At 40.0% G+C, this 22500-nt stretch overlaps 2 protein-coding genes across 11 annotated transcripts in view; one reads left to right on the top strand and one right to left on the bottom strand.

Moving 5' to 3' along the window:
- LOC123514703 overlaps nucleotides 1–22500 on the bottom strand; it is a 94150-nt gene that overhangs the window by 39430 nt on the left and 32220 nt on the right. For 8 of the 9 annotated variants that reach the window (XM_045272764.1, XM_045272765.1, XM_045272767.1 and 5 more), the window contains one exon: nucleotides 22483–22500. This exon is cut by the window's right edge and continues 604 nt beyond it. The exons of the other annotated variant lie outside the window; for it this stretch is intronic. The gene's annotated coding sequence lies outside the window, so the exon portion shown is untranslated. Of the gene's footprint in view, nucleotides 1–22482 lie in introns of those variants that run through there. 9 annotated transcript variants of the gene reach the window in all.
- The window catches only part of LOC123514702 (facilitated trehalose transporter Tret1-like), a 31046-nt gene continuing 14454 nt past the window's right edge, over nucleotides 5909–22500 (top strand). Inside the window, exons 1-7 of one of the 2 annotated variants that reach the window (XM_045272758.1) lie at nucleotides 5909–5995; nucleotides 17248–17337; nucleotides 17650–17800; nucleotides 18202–18364; nucleotides 18796–19545; nucleotides 21537–21669; nucleotides 21896–22144. In XM_045272758.1, the coding sequence (XP_045128693.1) occupies nucleotides 17248–17337; nucleotides 17650–17800; nucleotides 18202–18364; nucleotides 18796–19545; nucleotides 21537–21669; nucleotides 21896–22078 (1470 nt within the window). In that variant the 5' untranslated portion in view covers nucleotides 5909–5995 and the 3' untranslated portion in view covers nucleotides 22079–22144. Of the gene's footprint in view, nucleotides 5996–17247; nucleotides 17338–17649; nucleotides 17801–18201; nucleotides 18365–18795; nucleotides 19546–21536; nucleotides 21871–21895; nucleotides 22145–22500 lie in introns of those variants that run through there. The other variant, XR_006677667.1, reaches the window with a different exon arrangement.

Below are 22500 nucleotides of genomic sequence, written 5' to 3'. Positions count from 1 at the left end.
CCCCTTATTGAAGAAAAGTAAGTATAAGAAATTAGAGAAAAACCGATACATGCGCGACGGCAACTTTAGAGTCAGAGGCGGTTGCCATGAGCCCAAACTATCAACATGATATATATATATATATATATATATATATATATATATATATATATATATATATATATATATATATATATATATATATATATATATATATATATATATATATATATATATATATATATATATATATATATATATATATATATATATATATATATATATATATATATATATATATATATATATATATATATATATATATATATATATATATATATATATATATATATATAGTATATATATATATATATATATATATATATATATATATATATATATATATATATATATATATATATATATATATATATATATATTATATCTTTCTAAATTGATGAAATACTATTTAATATTCCAATATGAAAAATTTAGGCACGTTCTTTTTAGTGTAAATAAAAGGTTTTTATTACATATATTATGTTTATTTTTTCATTGGGATAGCATACGGAGAACCAGGATGGATATGAAGCCATCCCAACTTGGTTCCGCTAATCCCGGGCAAGTTCCAGCTATCTGGAGCGGATGTTTCTCGTTCCGCGTATCATAGGCCAGTGTGATAGCCCCTTTTTAAGGGGGTCATCTTATACAGCAGTAGTAGCTCAAAACCGAAACTTTTCCTTCCATTCATGTGTCAGTGGTTGGTGCCCTGTGTGATTCTTGTCCAGGTGTTCCCTGCCATTCCATCCTACATCTCACTCGGTCTCAGCTTCGATCGTCATCCTTAAGTGGGTTTTCTGCAATCTCTAAAGCGATTTCTGTTTTTTTTCTTACCAGGCAATTGAAACTTTATATTCTATCTAATATATTTATTCTAATGTTTCTATCATCTACGTCAAGCATCCCACACTTGCTATCATCTTCACCTTCTCACTTGAAGATGACTGAGCAATAAGCCGCACATCAATCAATTCAGTAGGTGTTTTATGTGTAATTATCATGCTAAACGTTTGGATATATTGCGAGGTATACCATGCGAAAGATATTTACACGTGTAATGAATGAAAATAGTGATGGAACTGAGAGAAGATACCAGGTATGCCGTAGGTGATGGAAAAATAAAAAGAAATAAATAAAATGAAAAAGAAAGGTTTCACGTGTCTAGTAGGAAGAAAAGAACAGAAACCGCTTAAAAGAGCTAAGGATAAGATTAAAGACGATTCGGCAAGAAAATTACGAACAGTGAAAAACGAAGAACTGAACTGCTCTGCACAAACACAAGAAGAATAAGGAAAGCACATATGAATACGCGTTAAGTGAATCGTGGTCATTCATTGGTTTCATGAAAGATGTATAACGCTCTTTACTTGATAAACACGAGGTGTGTTTTACAAAATGCCACACTAATATTTAATTCATAATAAAGAATACATCAGAGCCACTAGAAGCACCCAGGAAATAAGGAACAGAGAAAGTATATGTAAAGGCATCGCAACAAATATGTTAGGTTAAAGAAAGTACTACCAATGAGATGCTGCATAGGGCCAAGTAGAAAATGACAGTAAGGAAGGAGTCAGGTAAAACGACGCCATTCCTTACACACTACTGAGTGAGTGGCACAGGGTGATAAAAATATCTCCTCAAAACTAATACTTTTTGAAATATTCAAGAAGGATATTAAAATATATTTGATCACCCAACAGAATGTATAAATTTGTGTAACTTTCCGATTTGTTCCACAATCGTATGATGTCTTTACTTTTTGTTTTTTCCTATATTTATATTTTGTTCTTATTGAACTTGTTGATTCCTCCTCACAACTTAACTTGTTCAGTCGTTGTGATTTGTTACCCAACCTTATAATAATATGATGAACGTCCGTCAAGAAGCTACGTCTCGACGGACCGTGGCTAATATTATATACTATGTAACCTGTACGCATTATGTTATGTACTGTCATTGTTATTTGCAATAAACATTTACTTACTTACTTATTTACTTACTTACACACACACACACACTGATACACTAATGATAAAAAACAATAACAACAGATGCCAAACAGGGCAAGGTTGAGAGAACCCTCCAAGACAAAAACAATACACGAGAATCCATTTATCATTATCACTATCAATATTGTTACTGTTATTGTTATTATTATTATTATTATTATTATTATTATTATTATTATCATTATTATCAACATTATTATCATCATCATTATCATATACACATCTTTTCTCTCTCTCTCTCTCTCTCTCTCTCTCTCTCTCTCTCTCTCTCTCTCTCTCTCTCTCTATCTATCTATCTATCTATCTGTTTATCTATCTATCTATCTCTTCTCTCATTAACTATGAAGCCCGAGTGTTGCTGACAAGGCAAACTCTCTTCCTCCTCAATCTCCAAACAGATTGTATGTATTTTTTTTTCCTTACGCCACCAGTCAAGCTCGTCTGCCACCCACTACCTCACCGCGCCTCCCATAAACCCGTCTGACAAGTGATTGCGAAATGTCTTCCTGAACGCAGCATTCTATTGTCCTCAGTGTCTTTCTTCTCTTTCATTTACACACACACACACACACACACACACACACACACACACACACACACACACACACACACACACACACACACACAATTTTATCTATTATCATTATCAGTCATTGTTATCATTATTATTATTATTATCATCATTATTATTATCATTATTATTATTATTATTATTAGTAGTAGTCGTAGTAGTTTACTGGCAAAAACACAAGTAATAAAAGGTACATCTCGTTTTTGTCCAAATTTGAGAGAGAGAGAGAGAGAGAGAGAGAGAGAGAGAGAGAGAGAGAGAGAGAGAGAGAGACCTGTTAATTTCCTGGTTTCCATCCTCCTCCTTCACCTGGTCCCTTCTCCCGCATGTCCTCAGCTTACAGTCTTCTATTTCTTATCCCCCCCTCTGATTCCTCCTCATTTCCATCTTACAAAGGAAAACCCAGACATTTCCCGTCTTCGGATTTCCAGATTTGAAATTTCCAACCAGCCCGTTTTTCAATGGCTTCCTGCACCCCTCCCACCTCGTGTGCCCGGTGACGGCTGGCTGCCTATCCTTTTCACCTCGGCTTGCGTGGGGTGAAGGGCAACAAGAGTGTAAGGAGCTGAAGAAATAGACTCATCCACGACAACCTTACAGAATCACGTTACTGTTGCATAAGAAACTATGATTTTCTACTTGTTACTTTCAACAAGACTGATTATAGTCGTATCAGACAAGTGTTTGTCATTATTGTAGAGAACTGTTACCTGTTTCTCATACTTTCTCTCATAAATACCATTGACTTTTTAAGCCGTAAATAGTCTGAGCAAGCACAAACTTAAGTTGGTTGGTGCGTTCCTTCAGTGTAACGAAGAAAAATATACAAGATAATAAGTGTAATATATAGAACGTTAGTCTGAGAAAGATGTAGCGTGATTGTTACAAAATGAATTAGCTTTCACGGAACACAAAACCAAACATTGTAACAAACTCACCACTTGTTTTTTGATTGCATTGTTTTCACCCACTGAGCACTTCACTGATCGGCGGAACAGTCGTAGTCAGGAACTGAGGACTTACCTCCACTGTGTTGTGTCCTCACCACAATCTCAAGTCATCTATTATGCTTAAAATCCTTCTTTTGTCTAGCTTTGTGAAAATATGTATGGGCAGATATGAGGCGAAAATATTGAAGGGAATGTGCTTGGGAAAAAAATGAAGCAAATATGGAAGGTTACACGATTCCCACCTTTGGTGGTTGCCTCCTTCAGATAAGACGCAGTTTGAAGGCAAAGTTCCCTTGCATCCGTCTCCTTTCAGAAACAAGAATAAGTGAAGCAATTTAAAAAAAAAATACATAACATAAAAAGACGAACGAACACTTCTCTTTGGCCAAGATTACTGAGCGAAGGGAGGATGGTGTTACGAGAATCAGAGGCCAGGAGAAGGTCAGGGACAAGGATATGGAAGGGAGTTTGCGTTGATTCAGGATGCCGATCAACAGTCTGCAAATTTGCCTATCTTTTCCACTATACTCAGCTTTCCGTCAATCTTAAGTCCTTTGTTTGCTAATCATTTTCTTTTACAAAACTTGACAACTAATATTCACTAAGATCAGACAACTTAACATTACAAGAAAACAAAACAGAGTGTCATTGCGAGATGTATGCAACGCTACTTGAACCATGACTCTCCCACACTCAGAACTGTGGCACTGTATACAACAGTATATCACTAATCTTGATTCCAGAATATCATTCCAGACCACCGTGACAACATTCATTCCAAGCTCGTCCGACTTCTCTTCAAATATTTACATACTTTAATCTCATGGCATACTATCTAACTCAAATGGCTGACAATACTTGAGAAGTGTGACACACTAACACATTTTACAAAAAAATCTTTTCCTGAGCACAAAGAAGATAAGTTGAGTGCTGATGAAGTAGATGAAAAGGAAAGAAAAAGAGAAAAGAAAAGTAGATTGGAGGTTTCTATTAAGGATTTAATTACCATCTTTTTGCCAAGTGACGTGTGGGCCGGTGCCACATGTGAGTGAGAATCATTAGACTCTTCGCAACATTGTGAATATTTTTTCTAGATTTACTCAATTTCAATATGAATTCCAAGAAGTTTTCTTCCTATGTCTCCATCAGCCGTGGTTTCACAGCGGATTCCATTCTAGTAAACTTTATCAGATGCATCTTGCGGTGAGTGCAATCATTCTGTGATCAGTGCTATTAAAGGTCTGGTTGCCATGTCATTTGTATTTTTTCAGTGTTTTTATAAGTCTTCAGAGTTCCTAGGAACAAATAACACCTCATGTGACACTTCACTCACTCATTCACTTATTAATTACAGACAAAACGTACACAGATGCGAAAAATCGTAAAGAAAGCTCAAATTAGAGCACACACACACACACACACACACACACACACACACACACACACACACACACACACACACACAGAGAGAGAGAGAGAGAGAGAGAGAGAGAGAGAGAGAGAGAGAGAGAGAGAGAGAGAGAGAGAGAGAGAGAGAGAGAGTGTGTGTGTGTGATTAAAAATGGGATCGCGGTGTCATAGCTCAAGTCTAGCGTCTAGAAAAGTATCACACACATAAATCTTCATCCCAATGACTCATAGACAATCTTTTTTATTTGATAATTTTTTTTTTTTTTATATCAGCCAGGCAAGGCAAAGGATCTCCACCAAAGGAAAAAAAAACAATAAAAGAGAAAGAAAAAAAGGAAAATATTATAACTAGTGGAGTTTTACAATTTAGTTTCTGCTTGCGACAGCTTCATATATCAGTGTGTGGTACATTGTTGAACCAATGTCAAGTCACCTATTGGGGAGCTCCTGTGAAATCATGTTTCTGATTGTAGCCAAGAACACTGCGCACACAGACAGACAACGTACGTTGAGTCACGTATCACAGCTCAGACAGACCGACAGACAGAGAGTTCATGGGAGCTCGCATGCAGACAGACATACAGACAACGCATGACACAAGAGACAGACGGAAAGACTTACGGATAGTTCAGTGAAAATCACGGGAATACAGACAGATAGATAACGAATAGTGAATAACGCATTAAAAGTCAGACAAACAGACAGACGGACAAACAGACAGACAATGTAGTAAAGGTTGTATGCATTAAATCGTGCCGGGTTTGTGGGATGCTTCCTCTTCCCTTTCAGAAAATGTCGCCTCATTTTCATTTTTTACATTCTCACGTTCGGTCTTTCCGCAAATTTGCAGTCTCAGAGGTGTGAGAATCACACTTGTGCTGGGAGACCGGGGAAGGTCATGGCGTTCGCTGCGGGGGGAACGAGGCGCAGGGAATAGATGGCAACCCCCAGCAGTGTGAACCCTGATGGCGAGCTCTGACTGATTCCACAGATGCTTCCTCCCACCGACACAGGTAAGTCCACTTCAGTGTGTGTGTGTGTGTGTGTGTGTGTGTGTGTGTGTGTGTGTGTGTGTGTGTGTGTGTAGGGAAATGCTGGCTAACATACTTGTGAGGATATTTTTTATCTCCTCTTTGTTTTAGATACACATCTTTTTTTTTCCTTTTCTTTTCTACTCTTTCATGGTGACGTTTGGTGGTGGTGGTGGTGGTGGTAGTGGTGAAAATGGTAATGTTGACAATGATAGTGTTGGTGATGATGGTGATCATTACGCAGTGAGAGAGAGAGAGAGAGAGAGAGAGAGAGAGAGAGAGAGAGAGAGAGAGAGAGAGAGAGAGAGAGAGAGAGAGAGAGAGAGAGAGAGAGAGAGGTTATCACAAATGTACGATCATTATGGAACGATTTTGTGAGTGTGCTAAGGTCTCGAGGGAGTATGGCAGTGGTGGAGCAGCGACAATAGAAGCTAAGGCTGCTTACATAAGAACGATTTTCGTCGGTTCGGCACATGCCGGCCACTGTAATGGCAGCATTCATCCAGTTAAAATCACCGGTAGCTGTAAAAAATTGATTCACGAAGCAATAAACGCGAACCAAAAGTGTAATTATAAGTACGATATGTGTGTGTGTGTGTGTGTGTGTGTGTGTGTGTGTGTGTGTGTGTGTGTGTGTGAGTGAGTGAGTGAGTGAGTGAGTGAGTGAGTGAGTGAGTGAGTGAATGAATGAATGAATGAATGAATGAATGAATGAATGAATGTGTGTGTGTGTGTGTGTGTGTGTGTGTGTGTGTGTGTGTGTGTGTGTGTGTGTGTGTGTGTGTGTGTGAGTGAGTGAGTGAGTGAGTGAGTGAGTGAGTGAGTGAGTGAGTGAGTGAGTGAGTGAGTGAATGTGTGTGTGTGTGTGTGTGTGTGTGTGTGTGTGTGTGTGTGTGTGTGTGTGTGTGTGTGTGTGTGTGTGCGCAATTTACAAACAAAACCTTCAACTTCATCAGTAAATCAGTTAGAAAAAAAAACTCTGGGAAGGCAAGGAGAGAGAGAGAGAGAGAGAGAGAGAGAGAGAGAGAGAGAGAGAGAGAGAGAGAGAGAATTACATAGAAACACAGGCTACAACAGATCTTGCGGTCCTTACGAAGGCAGCCTAACTAACTACTACTACGATGATAGAAGAAGAAAAGGACAACAAAGCAAAAGGCTCTCTCCCCACCCTCCACTCTCTCCGGCGTAAGCCGTACAGGAAAAACAGGTTGGAAATAAATACCTTACTGGGTTAGAGAAGGAAGTACCCGAAGGAAATTTTATAAGAAAGACTGAAAGTAGATGAGATGTGCCCCCATCTCCTGGGGCAAGGAAATTATTCTAACACTAGGAGGTAAATGTTGTTAGCCCTGGATTGGAGACAAGAAACTTATCAATACGGCGTTTAAAGGTCTCGACAGTGTTGCAGTCTATCACTTCTCGAGGGAGCCCATTCCATAGATTAACCACTCGGTGAAAAAAAAAATTTTTGATTCGTGAGATTTGAAGGGTTTGCCAATAATTTTACAGCCGTTTCCTCTCGTGTAGTTTGAACGGTCAATCTTGAAATATTTACTGCAGTCCATGTCATCAATGCCTTTGATGATTTTAAACACTTGTATTAAGTCACCTCTTAGTTTTCTTTGAGTTAGTGTGAATAGATTTAATTCTTTAAGCCGCTCTTCATATGGTTTATTTCTTAATTTTGGTATCATTTTCGTTACTCTACGCTGAACTCGTTCTAATTTATCTATGTCTTTCTTGTAGTAAGGACACCATGCTTGAACACAATACACTATTTTGTTTGCCTTCTTAACAACTTCTGAACATTGCAGACCAGGTTTTAAGTTACTTGATATTGTTACACCTAAATCAACTTCTCTATCAACACTTTTAAGATGGGTACCATTAAGGATATAATTTGCTATTTCGTTTCGATACCTTATGTGAAGCACTTTACATTTGCCTGCATTGAAACTCATTTGCTAGGTTTGGCCCCACTCTGACAATCTATCTAGATTATTTTGCATTTCTTTCACTTGGTTATTAGAGGCTACGGTATTCGCTATTTTAGTGTCATCGGCAAACTTAGATATTATACCAGTGACACCCTCATCTATGTCGTTTATATAAACAATGAATACAACTGGTCCTAAGACTGATCCTTGTGGTACTCCGCTAGTTACATTGGTCCATTCGGATGCTTTTCCATTGATTATTACTCTTTGTTTACGATTATTCAGCCAGTTTTCTACCCATTTTAATATGTTGCCTTGAATACCGTGTGATTTTAATTTAAGCAGTAAACGTTTGTAGGGGACTTTATCGAAGGCCTTTTGAAAATCAAGATATATTATATCAACCGCTTTACTCTCATCATACTGATTCAGAATATCGTAAAAGAAGTCTAAGAGGTTCGTTAAACAAGAACGTTTGTTGCGGAAGCCGTGTTGAGTGTTCTTAATCAGTTTGTTTTCCTCTAAATGAGTAACAAGTTTATCTCTTATGAGTGTTTCAAGAATTTTGCATACCACTGATGTTAAGCTTATTGGCCTGTAATTGGATGGTAAAAATTTAGTGCCTTTTTTAAAAATCGGAGTTACGTTAGCTAGTTTCCATTCATCAGGCATTGTACCAGACTGCAGGGATTTATTGAACAGTGAGGAGAGAGGTTTAACTAATTCACTTTTCGCTTCTTTTAAGATGCGGGGCGAGATAGTGTCGGGCCCTGGTGACTTGTTTACTTTGAGTTTATCGATGCATTTAGACACGTCTCCTTCAGTTACGATAGTATTTCTGAGGACTTTGTTGTTATTTAGTTGGACTGCTGGTACCTCAGGAATGTCGCTGAGGTCTTCTGCTGTAAAGACTGATGCAAAGAAAGTGTTAAGAATTGTAGTAATGTCCTCCTCGTTGCTAGTGAAATCACTGTTTTCATTTAAAATAGGTCCGATAGTCGAGGTATGTATTCTCTTTTGCCTGATATAGCTATAGAATTCCTTTGGGTTCGATTTACTTTGACTTGCAACGTGCTTTTCAGTTGACCTTTTGCTCTGTTTAATTAACTTCTTTACCTTTCGCCTTATTTCTATGAATCTAGTATGCTTAACGCTATTACTAGTAGATTTAAATTTGTTATGGGCTTCCCTCTTGGCGCGCAGGCAATTAGCTATTTGTGGATTCCACCACTTAGGCTTAATATTTTTGATGGGACGGCGTTTCCTCATGGGCACACATTCTTTCATAATTTTCAGATATTTATTGGTGAAAAATTTCCACTGTGGTGGTTTGTATTTAACTCCAGTCGATTTGATTAAGAAGTGATCTGAGTTTACGAAAATTAGCTTTTCTGTAGTCAGGGACTATTTCATTGCTTTTGTTTGTCTCGTCAGCAATAAAGTTAATATGAAAGGTGATTCCACAATGGTCACTGTTACTGAAAACCTAGTAAAAAGTAGTAGAAAATGTAAATTTTCTACTAGATCTTCTTTTGTGGCCAGTACGAGATCAAGCACATGATTTTCGTGTGTCGGGCTTTCTACAAACTGAATAAGTGAGCTATCTTTTAAGTTACTGTACAGACCGTGGCCGTGATGAGAGGTGAGTGATTCGCCCCACTCCTTCATAGGAAGATTAAAGTCACCCATGATTACAGCGTCATGTGCATCAGTTACTTCACTAATTTGTTCGTAGAGGTCATTATCGGTTTGCACTGTTTGAGCTGAAGGTCTTTATATAAGGGATAAAGCAAGTTTCGTACCGTATTTGTTCTTTAATAATATAAATAAAGCATCTACGTTAGTTATAAGAGACTTTGATAACAGTACTGGGTTGAGACTTGTTTTTACATAAAGTATGATACCTCCTCCATTTTTTGTTACTCTACTTTTCTCAAACATTGTATAACCGTGAATTTTGTACTCTGCCAAATAGTCTCTGACATCAGTATTCAGCCATGATTCGGTTATGCCGATTATATCATAGTTCTCCGAGAACGCTATTTCTTCTAGGTCTGAAAACTTGTTACGTAAGCTACGAGTATTTGCATAATATACCTTTAATTTAGTGTTAATGAATGCCCGCGCATTTTTCAAATTAACTACTCTGCCCTGGCTTGAGGAGCAAGGACATACCCGTTTTTTGCACGGAAATCCCTCACAGCATCATCCAATAGGATGATAGAAGTGATCCCAGGTGTTAACAAAGCCGATATTTTCCTCACAGCAGAGGTTAGCAAGACGTCGGTTGATACTTGTGGCAATGGAATAGAGAGAGAGAGAGAGAGAGAGAGAGAGAGAGAGAGAGAGAGAGAGAGAGACACACACACGCACACGCAAATAATTATCTTTCTTTTCCTGATTATGCATCGTTACATATTAAGTACATATCGTGAATGTTACCGTTGTAATCATCATGACCACAATTACTAATATTGAGATTACGAAAGCAGATAATTAAAAAGCACCTGTCTCATTGAATATTCTGTAAACATCGAGAGTAAAGCAGAGAGGCAACATGGTGCGCTCTTGTATACTACACGCGAAACGCACATCATATCTCACCTAAGCTCATTATATCAATACCATCAGGTTAGTCATCTCCTCCCTCATATATTCTCTCTCTCTCTCTCTCTCTCTCTCTCTCTCTCTCTCTCTCTCTCTCTCTCTCTCTCTCTCTCTCTCTCTTCTTTTACTTTTCATTATTCTTTATTTTCATTGTTATTTTTCTTCTTGCTCCTTCGGCTGCCAGAGTTAGGTCTCGTCTGTTTTTACTGTACACGCTGCCCAGTAGGAACCTTTCACTCGGCTGGATCCCCATCTCATGGCTCTCATTTCTGCTTTCTCTATTTGTCCTTTTAATTTGGATCTGGTGTTGTTATTCGAGTTTTCTTTTTATTTTCTCTTCTTGTTCTTCTTCTTTAGTTTACTTTTTCTTCGTTTACTTTTCTTCGTTTAGAGAGAGAGAGAGAGAGAGAGAGAGAGAGAGAGAGAGAGAGAGAGAGAGAGAGAGAGAGACACACACACACACACACACACACACACACACACACACACACACACACACACACACACACACACACACACACACACACACACACACACACACACACACACACACACACACACACACAGGAGGCAGTAAACACCTGCCGAAACGATAATGATTACTGCAAATAAGGTTTAATAACACTGGTTCAGGGAGTGCTGTTAAATTCTCATTAAAGCCAGATGTGACCTCACCGAACGTTTCTCTTCGTGTCTGTCTCTCAACACACGGGAGAGTCACAGCCTGCCCTATAAAGACAACTCTCTTCCTTCACACAACACTATATTCATCTATCTATACATTAATTCCTCATGCAAAATTTAAAATGAAGAAAATTAAATATTAGCTCCTATATCCTCCGGGGAGTGCCTTTCTGACTAAGGGCATTTTTTTTTTTTCAATCATAATTTTTGTTGCTCTTGGCCACACACACACACACACACACACACACACACACACACACACACACACACACACCTAATCAAGAAAGTAAGTCAATTATAAAAATATGCGTGCAAGTGTACAGTAAAAGGAGGAGGAGGAGGAGGAGGAGGAGGAGGAGGAGGAGGAGGAGGAGGAGGAGGAGGAGGAGGATGAGTAGAGGAGGAGGAGTGGAGGAGGGGGGAAGAGGAGGAGGGGGGAAGAGGAGTAGAGGAGGAGGAGTGGAGGAGGGGGGGAAGAGGAGGAGGAGGAGGACTAAAGAGATAGAGGAAAAAAAAAAGAACAAGAAAATAAGGAAAAAAAAAATACATGGAGAAGAAAACTAAAGAACATCGTCTTATACAAACTATTAGTCAACTATTAACCTGATGGTGATGGAAAGATTGAAGTGGCAGTCCTACAACGACACGGTCATATGGCGTCGATTTAACCCAAGCAGTGTCTGAAAACATAGAAGATGGAAAAGCTAAACAGAAAACGGAGTGACCTACTTGCCGTGGGTTTAGTGAAGTGTAAAGTTAGATCAGGGAGGCAAGGGGGTAGTGTGTGCAGTAGACCAACGTGAACTAACCCTGGCAGACCAAAAGAGGCAAACCTGAGTAAGCAAAGCAAAGTGAGTGAGAAGATAGAAAGGCAAGGGGACTGAGGAGAATAAAGGCTAGGTAAGAAGCATGGGGAAATGTACATAATTTAGATTGCAATAGTATATCAGAGAATTCTAGAGAAAGAGCAAATTAAAGTGAGAGGGAAGGTAAAGAGAGGGTTAAGGAGAGTGAGAAGGTAAATAGAAGGGCATGAGGAGTGTGGAGGTAACGGCAAGGCACGAAGCATGGCAAATTGTATAGAATTTAAATCGCAATGATATATCATAGAAAATAAGATAGAAACGATAATCATGTCGAAGTATAACACTGAATGAAAGAAAGATGACCTGAATTAATATACCGTTGAGGTTTAGAAACAGAAGAGTAGGAGAAAATATGAAGTTATAAAAAAATAAAAGAGACCAAAAGATAAATTATAGAAATGAAACACTGGATATCGACGAAGGATAATATGAAAAAAAAACAAAGAAAATAATGGAAAAGGAAATGAAAGAGAAAAGCGATTATGTAAGAAAAATCAGAAAAGAAATGAAGAAGAATGGAAGATAAACTACACCTAATGAAACTGGATAATCAAACTAACAAAGCAGGCATTAGCAGAGCGATCAGACAGGTAAAACACTGAGGCAAGGTGAGTTAGCGGGTAGAGCAGACGCAGGCACAACCACAAACCTGTTAAGAAGGTGACGTTCAGGGAATTCTACACGAACGAAAGTCTGGCCGCTTCAGTAATTTTCCTGACCGGATTTACGTGGGGATGGAAGGTGCTGAGGCGGTGTCTCGCTCGCCAGGCATTGCTAATATCCTTGATTTCTTCCTCTGGGACAAAGCTAGTCATGATGTGTTCTCATTGCCTTCCTACCAGCCTTACATATATATATATATATATATATATATATATATATATATATATATATATATATATATTCTATTTCTTACATATGACCTGACAACATGAAGTTAGTGTGCATCTGTCGATCTCTGCATCACTAACGGTGTGTATCATTAACATATCGAGAGGAAATAATTAACAACACACTGTTGGTTGGTCTATTCGTCACGATTTCTGTGTTGGCATTCCGATGTCTATCTCCAATAATATTCATAGTCTGTAGAGCAGCGTAGTGCTATATGGCACAAATTTAAGAACATACTGTAGGTCTATCTAGGAAAATTCGACGGCCCACTTCGCTGATAATCACAAGTCACAGTTTGCAAATCACTAATGTGGAGGAATTTATCGGTGTTTCCAAGTGAGATTTCATTACGTAACAATGATCTAATAAACATTCTACATCGCCGTTGAGAGAAAACACATTGAGAATTTAAGAAATAACCTCTGTGAACCTTTGAAAATATTCTTCATTAGAAGTTAACATGTTTGATATTAGATTGCTAGTGGCATATGTAATTTCATTCTTAGCAACTTCATAAAACTTTACTCGTGAAAAATAATTAAACTTGACTCGTGAAAAATAATCAAACTTTACTCGTGAAAAATAATTAAACTACTAATACTAAAAATAACTGCACTAATAGATATCAGATGACACCTTTTGCTCTACGAAGAGTGTCATCTTTCAAAATCCTCCTCTAAAGTATTACAAGCTTCAATGAGTCCTCAGCAGTCAAGGAGAAAAAAAAAAAAGAAAAGAAAAGAAAAATACGGGCCTTGGATCACCTAACCAAGGAAAGCATTCTGAGAGCAGCGTCTCGTATCTGACCCCGCCCTCTCCCCCCAAACTTCTCTTCGGGTGGGAGGAAGGGGTTAGGGAACAAGGCAAGGTCAAGCTTAGGGTAAGAGAAGACATCCGTGTTTGCAAGGGAAGGAATGAGGGAGGGAGTGATGAATAAGTAAAAAGAAAAGGAGCATGAAAAAGAAATGAACCAAAAGATGAAAGGGATGATAATGGTAAAATAAGAAAAAGTTAATGAATGCAGAGAGAGAGAGAGAGAGAGAGAGAGAGAGAGAGAGAGAGAGAGAGAGAGAGAGAGAGAGAGAGAGAGAGAGAGAGAGAGAGAGAGAGAGAGAGAGAGAGAGAGATTGAATTCACACTCTTAGTTCTTACATTCTCGGACATACTATTTCTTTAAGGGACTCCAGCTTCCATTGCTCTTTTTTGTCGTTTTGTTGCCCTTACCCAGAATTCCTCTTAGATCAAATACATACATACATTCAGTACAAACATGCAAACATGAATATAAACAAACATACGTACATACAAAACAAGCACACACAGACACTCACTTGAATATTCATACATACATTCACACAAATCGGTGAAAACAAACAAATAAAGCAGTGGAAAGAATATAAAAGGCGGCAGTGGTGTTCAGGACAGGAATAAAGGAAATTGCTATCTGTACCCCACCAACCATTTGTATCTTACCCAAGGGCACCACCACCACCACCACAACCACGTCAAAAAACTTGTTTCCTTAATTTTTTTTTTCCATTCTTTTCCCCTCCCCGTCAACTCTTCTTTACTCAGGAAGTGATGCTTTCTCCTCTTATTCTCCTCTTTCCATCATTCCTACTCCTCCGATTTTAGTTCCTGCACACACACACACACACACACACACACACACGTATCCCCCCCCTCTCTCTCTCTCTCTCTCTTCGTAACAAACCGTTCCTCAGGTCCGTGACTTGTTTCTCCTCACCCTCTTCTCCGTACCTATTCTAGCTGTTCACCTCCTCATTGTAGAGGTTATTTCCTTGGGGCGATGTTAAGTCCGTTGCAGTTTGTTCTCTTCTCTTTCACTGCTTATTTTCAAGGTGTGTGTTTATGTGTGTGAGTACGTGTGGGAACTGGTAAGTGCTTTAACATGCTTACTGTCGTGGGTGTAAATAAATGATTGGTCCAAAAACACACGTAAGCCTGAACATAGCAAAATCCCGCCATTAAAGTCAGCACCCTTCTGTTCAACATTGCCTCACATCTACACTTCAACACTCCCGGAGAGAGAATCAAGGGATTTCAGTCTAATTAATCACTGTAACATTAAGATTTCCACTGTACATACACGTGGCGTATAAGCGTTAAGTGATCCTTCTTTTGTCAACAGAGAATAAAAGTGACGTAACAAGATTATTCTTTCCGTTAGGGAATACTAAAATGGTCCACAAGTTACATGTCGTAATAACTCCTTTGCTTTCGTGAAAGAACAATCTACCCTGAGAAGCATGGTGCGAAGGTGGCGCAGTTCAGGGCAGCGGTGCGGGGCGTCATCGAGTTTGATTCAACAAAACTTGTAAAAAAAAGAGAAATCTTTTCCTTATCTGATTCTTGATATGGTGCAGGAGCGATGCGTAGCTAGACCTAATATATCTTTGAATAAAAAACATAATTCATTCATAGGGAAAAAGAAAGTGTGATACTCGTATACAGTGCGTTTCAATTAAGAGCAAATCGCACAACGCATTATGTTTGTATAATATGTTCCTTCTCTAAAAGATTCCTGGAGTTGTTAATGTTACTTGCAGTCAAATTATTAGCAAAACAGTATACTTCTCTCTTACTTTAGAAAACTTTATTGGAAAAAAAATATTCACCGTACATCCTCCCTTCACAAAACACATTACAATACGAAAAATAAACAGCAGCGTCACTGGAGTCACTATTTACTGTACAGTGATTATAATAGAACAAGAGGGAACACTCCTGTCCTTCCTTCTCGACAACACTCAACTGTGGGATCGTCTGGACACCAAGATCATGACCTTGAGACGCCGTGCCAAGCTGACGCCACTCCCGCTTTCCAGAATCCCGTTGGGCAGCTTCAGACATACACCTTTCCAAGGCCTTCCGTCTTCCTTCGTGTTCCTCTGCCACCTACTATACTCATCTAGCGTGGTGCTTTAGTAATGCAGTGTGTTGACTACCTTGTATGAATGCCAAGGAAGGAAGAGCTAATAGCAGCGATTATCTTGCATCACATTTGTATATACAGTAGCATAATACAACATATAGTGAAACTAAACAGATTTTGGACTGATATATTGAGTGGCTCCCGTATCTGAGCCTTATGATGTACCAGCGACAAGCCCCAAAGTGTTCCCTGAATTATAATACAATAACGATGGTTGACTACAAAATTACAAAATATAGTGTAAATCGTACAAGCAAACTCGTGCACAAGACTTTCTTCTTCCTCTCACTTCTTCCATCTTTCAAATGAAAGAGTTAACCATTATTTTCAATCATTCATATCTTTCTCTGATAAACTCTGAAATTCCCTACCTGCTTCTGTGTTTCCATCTTCTTATGACTTGACCTCATTTAAGAGGAAGGTTTCAAGACATTTATCCCTTCCTTTTGGCTAACTCTCGGACCTGCACGGAAATAGGTATTCTAAGTGGCCCTTTTTTTTTTTTTTTTTTTTTTTACTTTTTTTGTTGCTCTTGGCTTGCTTTCTTTTCTAAAATAGATAAAAAGTATTAAAGTTCTAAATAAATAATATACGAATTATACGCCTCAACCTGCTCTAAGGACCCAAGCGCGGTGAACGTTGCCGAAGTAAAGTGAGGCAGACAGGTAGTGAGCACTAGCACTTTCCTTACTTTAACACACTATGTATACAGTTTAGTCAAATGATACAGAGAGAAATAACTGAAAATATAAGTACAGTAATCCATTATCATCTTACCTACCAACGTGATGGAGACAATCTATGTATGTACAGTTAGTCGAGTAATGCAAGAGCTAGTCTCTGAGAGTGTCAGTCGTCACCTTCATAAAATAATTTCTGGATTTTGCCAACACAGTTTTTCCTGATGCGGTGCACTTATTGATGAATTTGCCTTAATAATTTGTCGAGTATGATTGATAGGTCTAAAATTCACCGTAAACATTTATAACGTTAATATCAAAGTTTAGAATTTCTTTTTATTTCCTGAAAAAAAAAATGACTACGGCAATTACTTCACGAAGGTGACGAAGTGTAGTAATTCATTACCGATATCATCAACTACTTCTTCGTCCGCTTTATTACCTCCTCTCTATTCAGGGTCAGTGTGTCTGATCAGCGTCCTCCACCGAGTCTCTCGTTTACCATGTTGACAATCTGTCCAACGCTCTTCATGACGTCACTCTCATGAACACCTGCATCTAATTATTAAAAAAAATATCATTGATGCTGCAGGGATTAATACGTCCCCAGATGACTGCTGAGGTGAAAACCATGGAGAAGGAAGATATTCCGCAGAAGACTGAGCCGCCCCATGAGAGGAGACGGCGCTACGCCTTGCAGGTAAAGTAACCAAACGATAATGTAGGTGACACTCTTTCTCACCTGAACTGATGGGAGGGACTGAGAGAGAGAGAGAGAGAGAGAGAGAGAGAGAGAGAGAGAGAGAGAGAGAGAGAGAGAGAGAGAGAGAGAGAGAGAGAGAGAGAGAGAGAGAGAGAGAGAGGTTTTCATTATTATAACACACCACACCATACCATACCCTATTTACCAAAAATTCAAAGAATAAAAATCATTCTTGATTATGACAAACGTGTGTGTGTTTGTGTTTGTGTGTGTGTGTGTGTGTGCCCTACATCTTTTTCTTCTGCGCAGATCTTTATAGTGTTCTCGGCTTCCATCTCTTACTTTGTGATGGGCATGTCGCTGTCGTGGCCCAATGTGGTGGAGTCGCACCACTTCGAAGACAACTCTACGCTGTTCGGCAACACGCTTTACCTCCACCCGTGGCAGATGGACATGCTCAGTACGTGGGCTGGCATGGGCTGCACCAGTAACTCGCCGCCTCGGCTAAGAGCCCTGGTTTACTGCTAACAGTCTAGTGATGTCAGTTCTGTTCATCACAGTATCGCTTTCTTGATCATGATGTTCCTACATACTACAACAACAGGACGTTTGAAAAATACGGATGCTGTCTTATTAAATCTGACTTATAATCTAGTTAGTCTAACTAAATAAGTTTGTGCTTCATGTAACAAGTTATGTATCTCGTAGTCTAAACAAGCATAATTTAGACCATTTTCGTACTACATGTTTGTAACTTTCAAATTTCAAATTAAGATTCATATCACATAATTATCACAATTATCATCATAATTACAATAGTTCATATGCAAACATGTCACACTGCACATTTCTTCTGCACAGACAGTTTGATCAGCATCGGGAGCGTGTTGGGTCTTCTGTTCGCCGGCTGGATCGTTCGCAGACTGGGGCGCAAAAAGTCCCTCATCGTGGCGGTGCTGCCGGGCCTGGTGGGCTGGGCTTTACTTGGCTTGGCTTACAACGCTTACCTGATGCTGATCGGCAGGTGGGTGGCAACTCGGCGCCAAACACAGTGAAGAGTAGTCTTTCCGAAATAAGATGAAAATTGCTGTCTTATAAGTCTGAATTATAATTTAGTCTGTTTAACTAAATAAATTTGTGCCTCATGTACTTAGTTATGTATCTCGTAGTCTAAACAAGCATAATCTAGACCATTTTTGTACTACATGTTTGTAACCTATGAGTAAAGATTCATATAATCATTACAATTACCATCATAGTTACAGTAGTTCATATACAAACATGTCTTTCCGAAATAAAATGAAAATTTTTACAAATATTTATGCCTAAGTACGCTATTTAATTGCACACATACAGAAGGCAGTTGACTCTCGTAATAGCTTCAGGCCTCAGGACGGCACAACATTGTATGAAACACTTATGTGCTGGGGACTTAGGCCAGATTTGTGCTTGCAGGTTTTTGGATGGGATAACGAGTGGTATGGTGACCCTGACCGCAATGACCTACGCCACGGAGATTCCAGATGCCGCCTTCCGTGGCACTATCAGCACGATATGCTGCTTCATGTTCCTCATGGGAGCGTGTTTCTGCACGGCCATTGGCATTGCCCTCACGTGGTACTACGTTGCGCTGGGCAACATGTGTGTGTTGCTGGTGTATATCTGCATCGTCCCTTTCTTGCCAGAGAGTCCCACATTCCTCGTCGTCACAGGACAGGATGACAGAGCTATTAAGGTCCTTGAGCGTCTCCGAGGAACATACGCAGACATTACAAATGAAATAAAGCTCCTGAAGAAGATGAATGATGAAATCACTTCGGACACGAGTTGGGGTTTTCTCCTACAGAAGAAAGTACAGAAACGCATCTTAGTACTATCCATCCTGTTCCTAGTGCAAGCCTACAGCGGCACGGCGGTCCTGCGAGCCAACGCCGTCAGAATCCTGCAGGACTCTGGAGTGACTACGAACAAAAGTATGGTCGCAACCCTCCTGCTGCTGCTGCCCATCGCAGGAGCCTTCGTGCTGTGTCATCTGGTGGACCGCGCGGGGCGCAAGGTGTGCTTGGCGATATCGCTCACGCTCATGTCCATATCCTACATTTTTCTTGGCACGAGAGTCTACCTACAGAAGTCCACAGTTGTGTCACTGATTCCCCTCGAGCCGAATAACACTGCAGCGCTACCGCCTTACTTCACGACGGAAAGGTTAGTCCAGATAATTACTTAAAAAAATCTACGTAGTTTTCAAGTACGCCAGACATGCTGCTGCTAGGCCAAAGGCTGAGTGACTGACAAGATTTCCTCGAACAGCACGACAGTAGTGAACAAAAAATGTATATTCAGATCAACTGCCTCACAAATTTCACCATGCTAAGCCTGATGTTTGTTACTCTCCCAACTCTCTCTCTCTCTCTCTCTCTCTCCCCAATCGAAAATAGCCTCACACCACAAAAACCAGATTCGTTCACTCTATTTGATCTTTTCTTTTTTCTTCTTAACCACTATTTCATAATGTCTACTTTCAAGCGGGGTAGAGTATGAGCGTGCCTTTCTCCCTTCTCGCACTGCACGCGATGATAGAAGAAGTCTTAGGAAAACACATTTAAATTATCGTTGTCAAAAGTAGCGTCAGCTTAACTTAACCAATGATTACTAAACCTTTTTAGCATTTACGAAACGAGTGTTCCTCCCAATGTGTGTGTGTGCGTGCGTGTGTGTGTGTGTGTATGTGTGTGTGTAATTCACCTCGATCGTCTGCTGGTCACCCAGCCAGTCTTTCCCATTACGGAGCGAGCTCAGAGCTCATAGACCGATCTTCGGGTAGGACTGAGGCCACAACACACTCCACACACCGGGAAAAAGAGGACACAACCCCTCGAGTTACATCCCGTACCTATTTACTGCTAGGTGAACAGGGGCCACACATTAAGAGGCTTGCCCATTTGTCTCGCCGCCCCGGGACTCGAACCCGGCCCTCTCGATTGTGAGTCGAGCGTGCTAACCACTACACTACGTGTGTGTGTGTGTGTGTGTGTGTGTGTGTGTGTGTGTGTGTGTTTGAAACATTTGAAACATTTGAAACATTTATTTATAGCAAAGTCATTTTACATACTGGTATATATTTGTATATTTATATTTGTGTGTGTGTGTGTGTGTGTGTGTGTGTGTGTGTGTGTGTGTGTGTGTGTGTGTGTGTGTGTGTGTGTGTGTGTGTGTGTGTATTTTTGTAGTAGAAATAAGATTCTCTTGAAGTAACCTGTGTCCATGCACGCCAATCAGTTACTTGATTGAGTGGTGTGTGTGTGTGTGTTTGTTTGTGGGTGTTCATTCTTAGCCTTACACACACACACACACACACACACGCCCGGTAGCTCAGTGGTTAGAGCGCTGGCTTCACAAGCCAGAGGACCGGGGTTCGATTCCCCGGCAGGGTGGAGATATTTGGGTGTGTCTCCTTTCACGTGTAGCCCCTGTTCACCTAGCAGTGAGTAGGTACGGGATGTAAATCGAGGAGTTGTGACCTTGTTGTCCCGGTGTGTGGTGTGTGCCTGGTCTCAGGCCTGTCCGAAGATCGGAAATAATGAGCTCTGAGCTCGTTCCGTAGGGTAACGTCTGGCTGTCTCGTCAGAGACTGCAGCAGCAGATCAAACACACACACACACACACACACACACACACACACACACACACACACACACATACACCACTCAGGTAAGTAATTGATAGGCGTGCATGGACACAGGTTACTTCAAAAGCACCTTATTTTTATTACAAAAATAAACGTATCTTTAACAAGACACTAGACTCAATTCCACATTATGATCAGGCCGTAACTCCACAATGCTTCTCTTCCTCATGTCTCTTGACAGACCTACCTTAATATGTCCTTCTTTGTCCTTTAGACATTTGACTATAATTTAAGGGGTACTTGCCATGTATGTACGAATCCCCTCATATTATCTTTGTCTCTTGCATATTCCTCTGTGACACATCCTTTCCATCCCTTCATCTCACTCTCTGTCTTCTAAAACTAATTCTTAACTGGTTTTCTCCACGCTTTCTTTATCAGTTCCTGATCTACGTTCTGCATATATTTCTAATTTATTGTAAAAATATCGCTATAGCTGTAGGTGGGGGGGAGGGGAGGGAATGCAGGGGGAAAATTTATCTACTGTCATTTCTCTGACCTCCGACAGTGACAGTGGAGAGGACACTTGGTGGTTAACTGTGGTCGGCCTCATCGTGTGCATCTTCTCCATGAACATCGGCATCGAGTCCCTCCCATGGCAGCTCTCCTCCGAGTACTTCCCCACCGTCATCCGCTCACAGGTAACGTACTACTCTTCCCGAGAACGGCTTTCACGTGGCGGTGTTGCGAACTTGCGGTGTGTAGGTGGATGATGTGGCCCCAGTGGTGGATGCAGCGGGATGATGGTGTGTGTGTGTGTGTGTGTGTGTGTGTGTGTGTGTGTGTGTGTGTGTGTGTGTGTGTGTGTGTGTGTGTGTGTGTGTGTGTGTGTGTGTGTGTGTGTCGTGACTTCCCTTCCCCTGACAGGCCATGAGCGTGAGCGTGGTCATCGGCTGCCTCATCGCCGCCACCGCCCTGCAGCTCTATAGTTACATGAATGAGGTTCTAACCACCGCGGGACTCTTCTGGACGTACGCCGCTGTCTCTGGGCTAGGCGTGGTCTACACAATGCTTTATGTGCCGGAAACTGCCAAAGAGATGGTTGGCTAGCACCAGCACCTGGCTACCTATGACTACACCTTGAAAGGCTTCATTAGAATCGTTATCCTCCATAAATAACGCTGACCAATTTTCAACGTCACACGTCGATCAACAGTGATGTTGCTTTCATTTGCATAATTTGGACAGTTGTCGCTTGTCAGTCTGTGTTTCCTGCCAGGTTGCCCCTATGATCAGTTGTGTTGCCCACTGCAGCTGTGTACACCCCTTCTAACATGAATTCTGAAAACTCCTGTCATTCAGGATCTTATATTATATATATATATATATATATATATATATATATATATATATATATATATATATATATATATATATATATATATATATATATATATATATATATATATATATATATATATATATATATATATATATATATATATATATATGCATTTACTTTTTTGTCATAA

Source organism: Portunus trituberculatus, chromosome 38 (assembly GCF_017591435.1).
Source record: "Portunus trituberculatus isolate SZX2019 chromosome 38, ASM1759143v1, whole genome shotgun sequence".
NCBI lineage: Eukaryota > Metazoa > Arthropoda > Malacostraca > Decapoda > Portunidae > Portunus > Portunus trituberculatus.
This window is presented reverse-complemented; position numbering and strand designations above follow the sequence as displayed.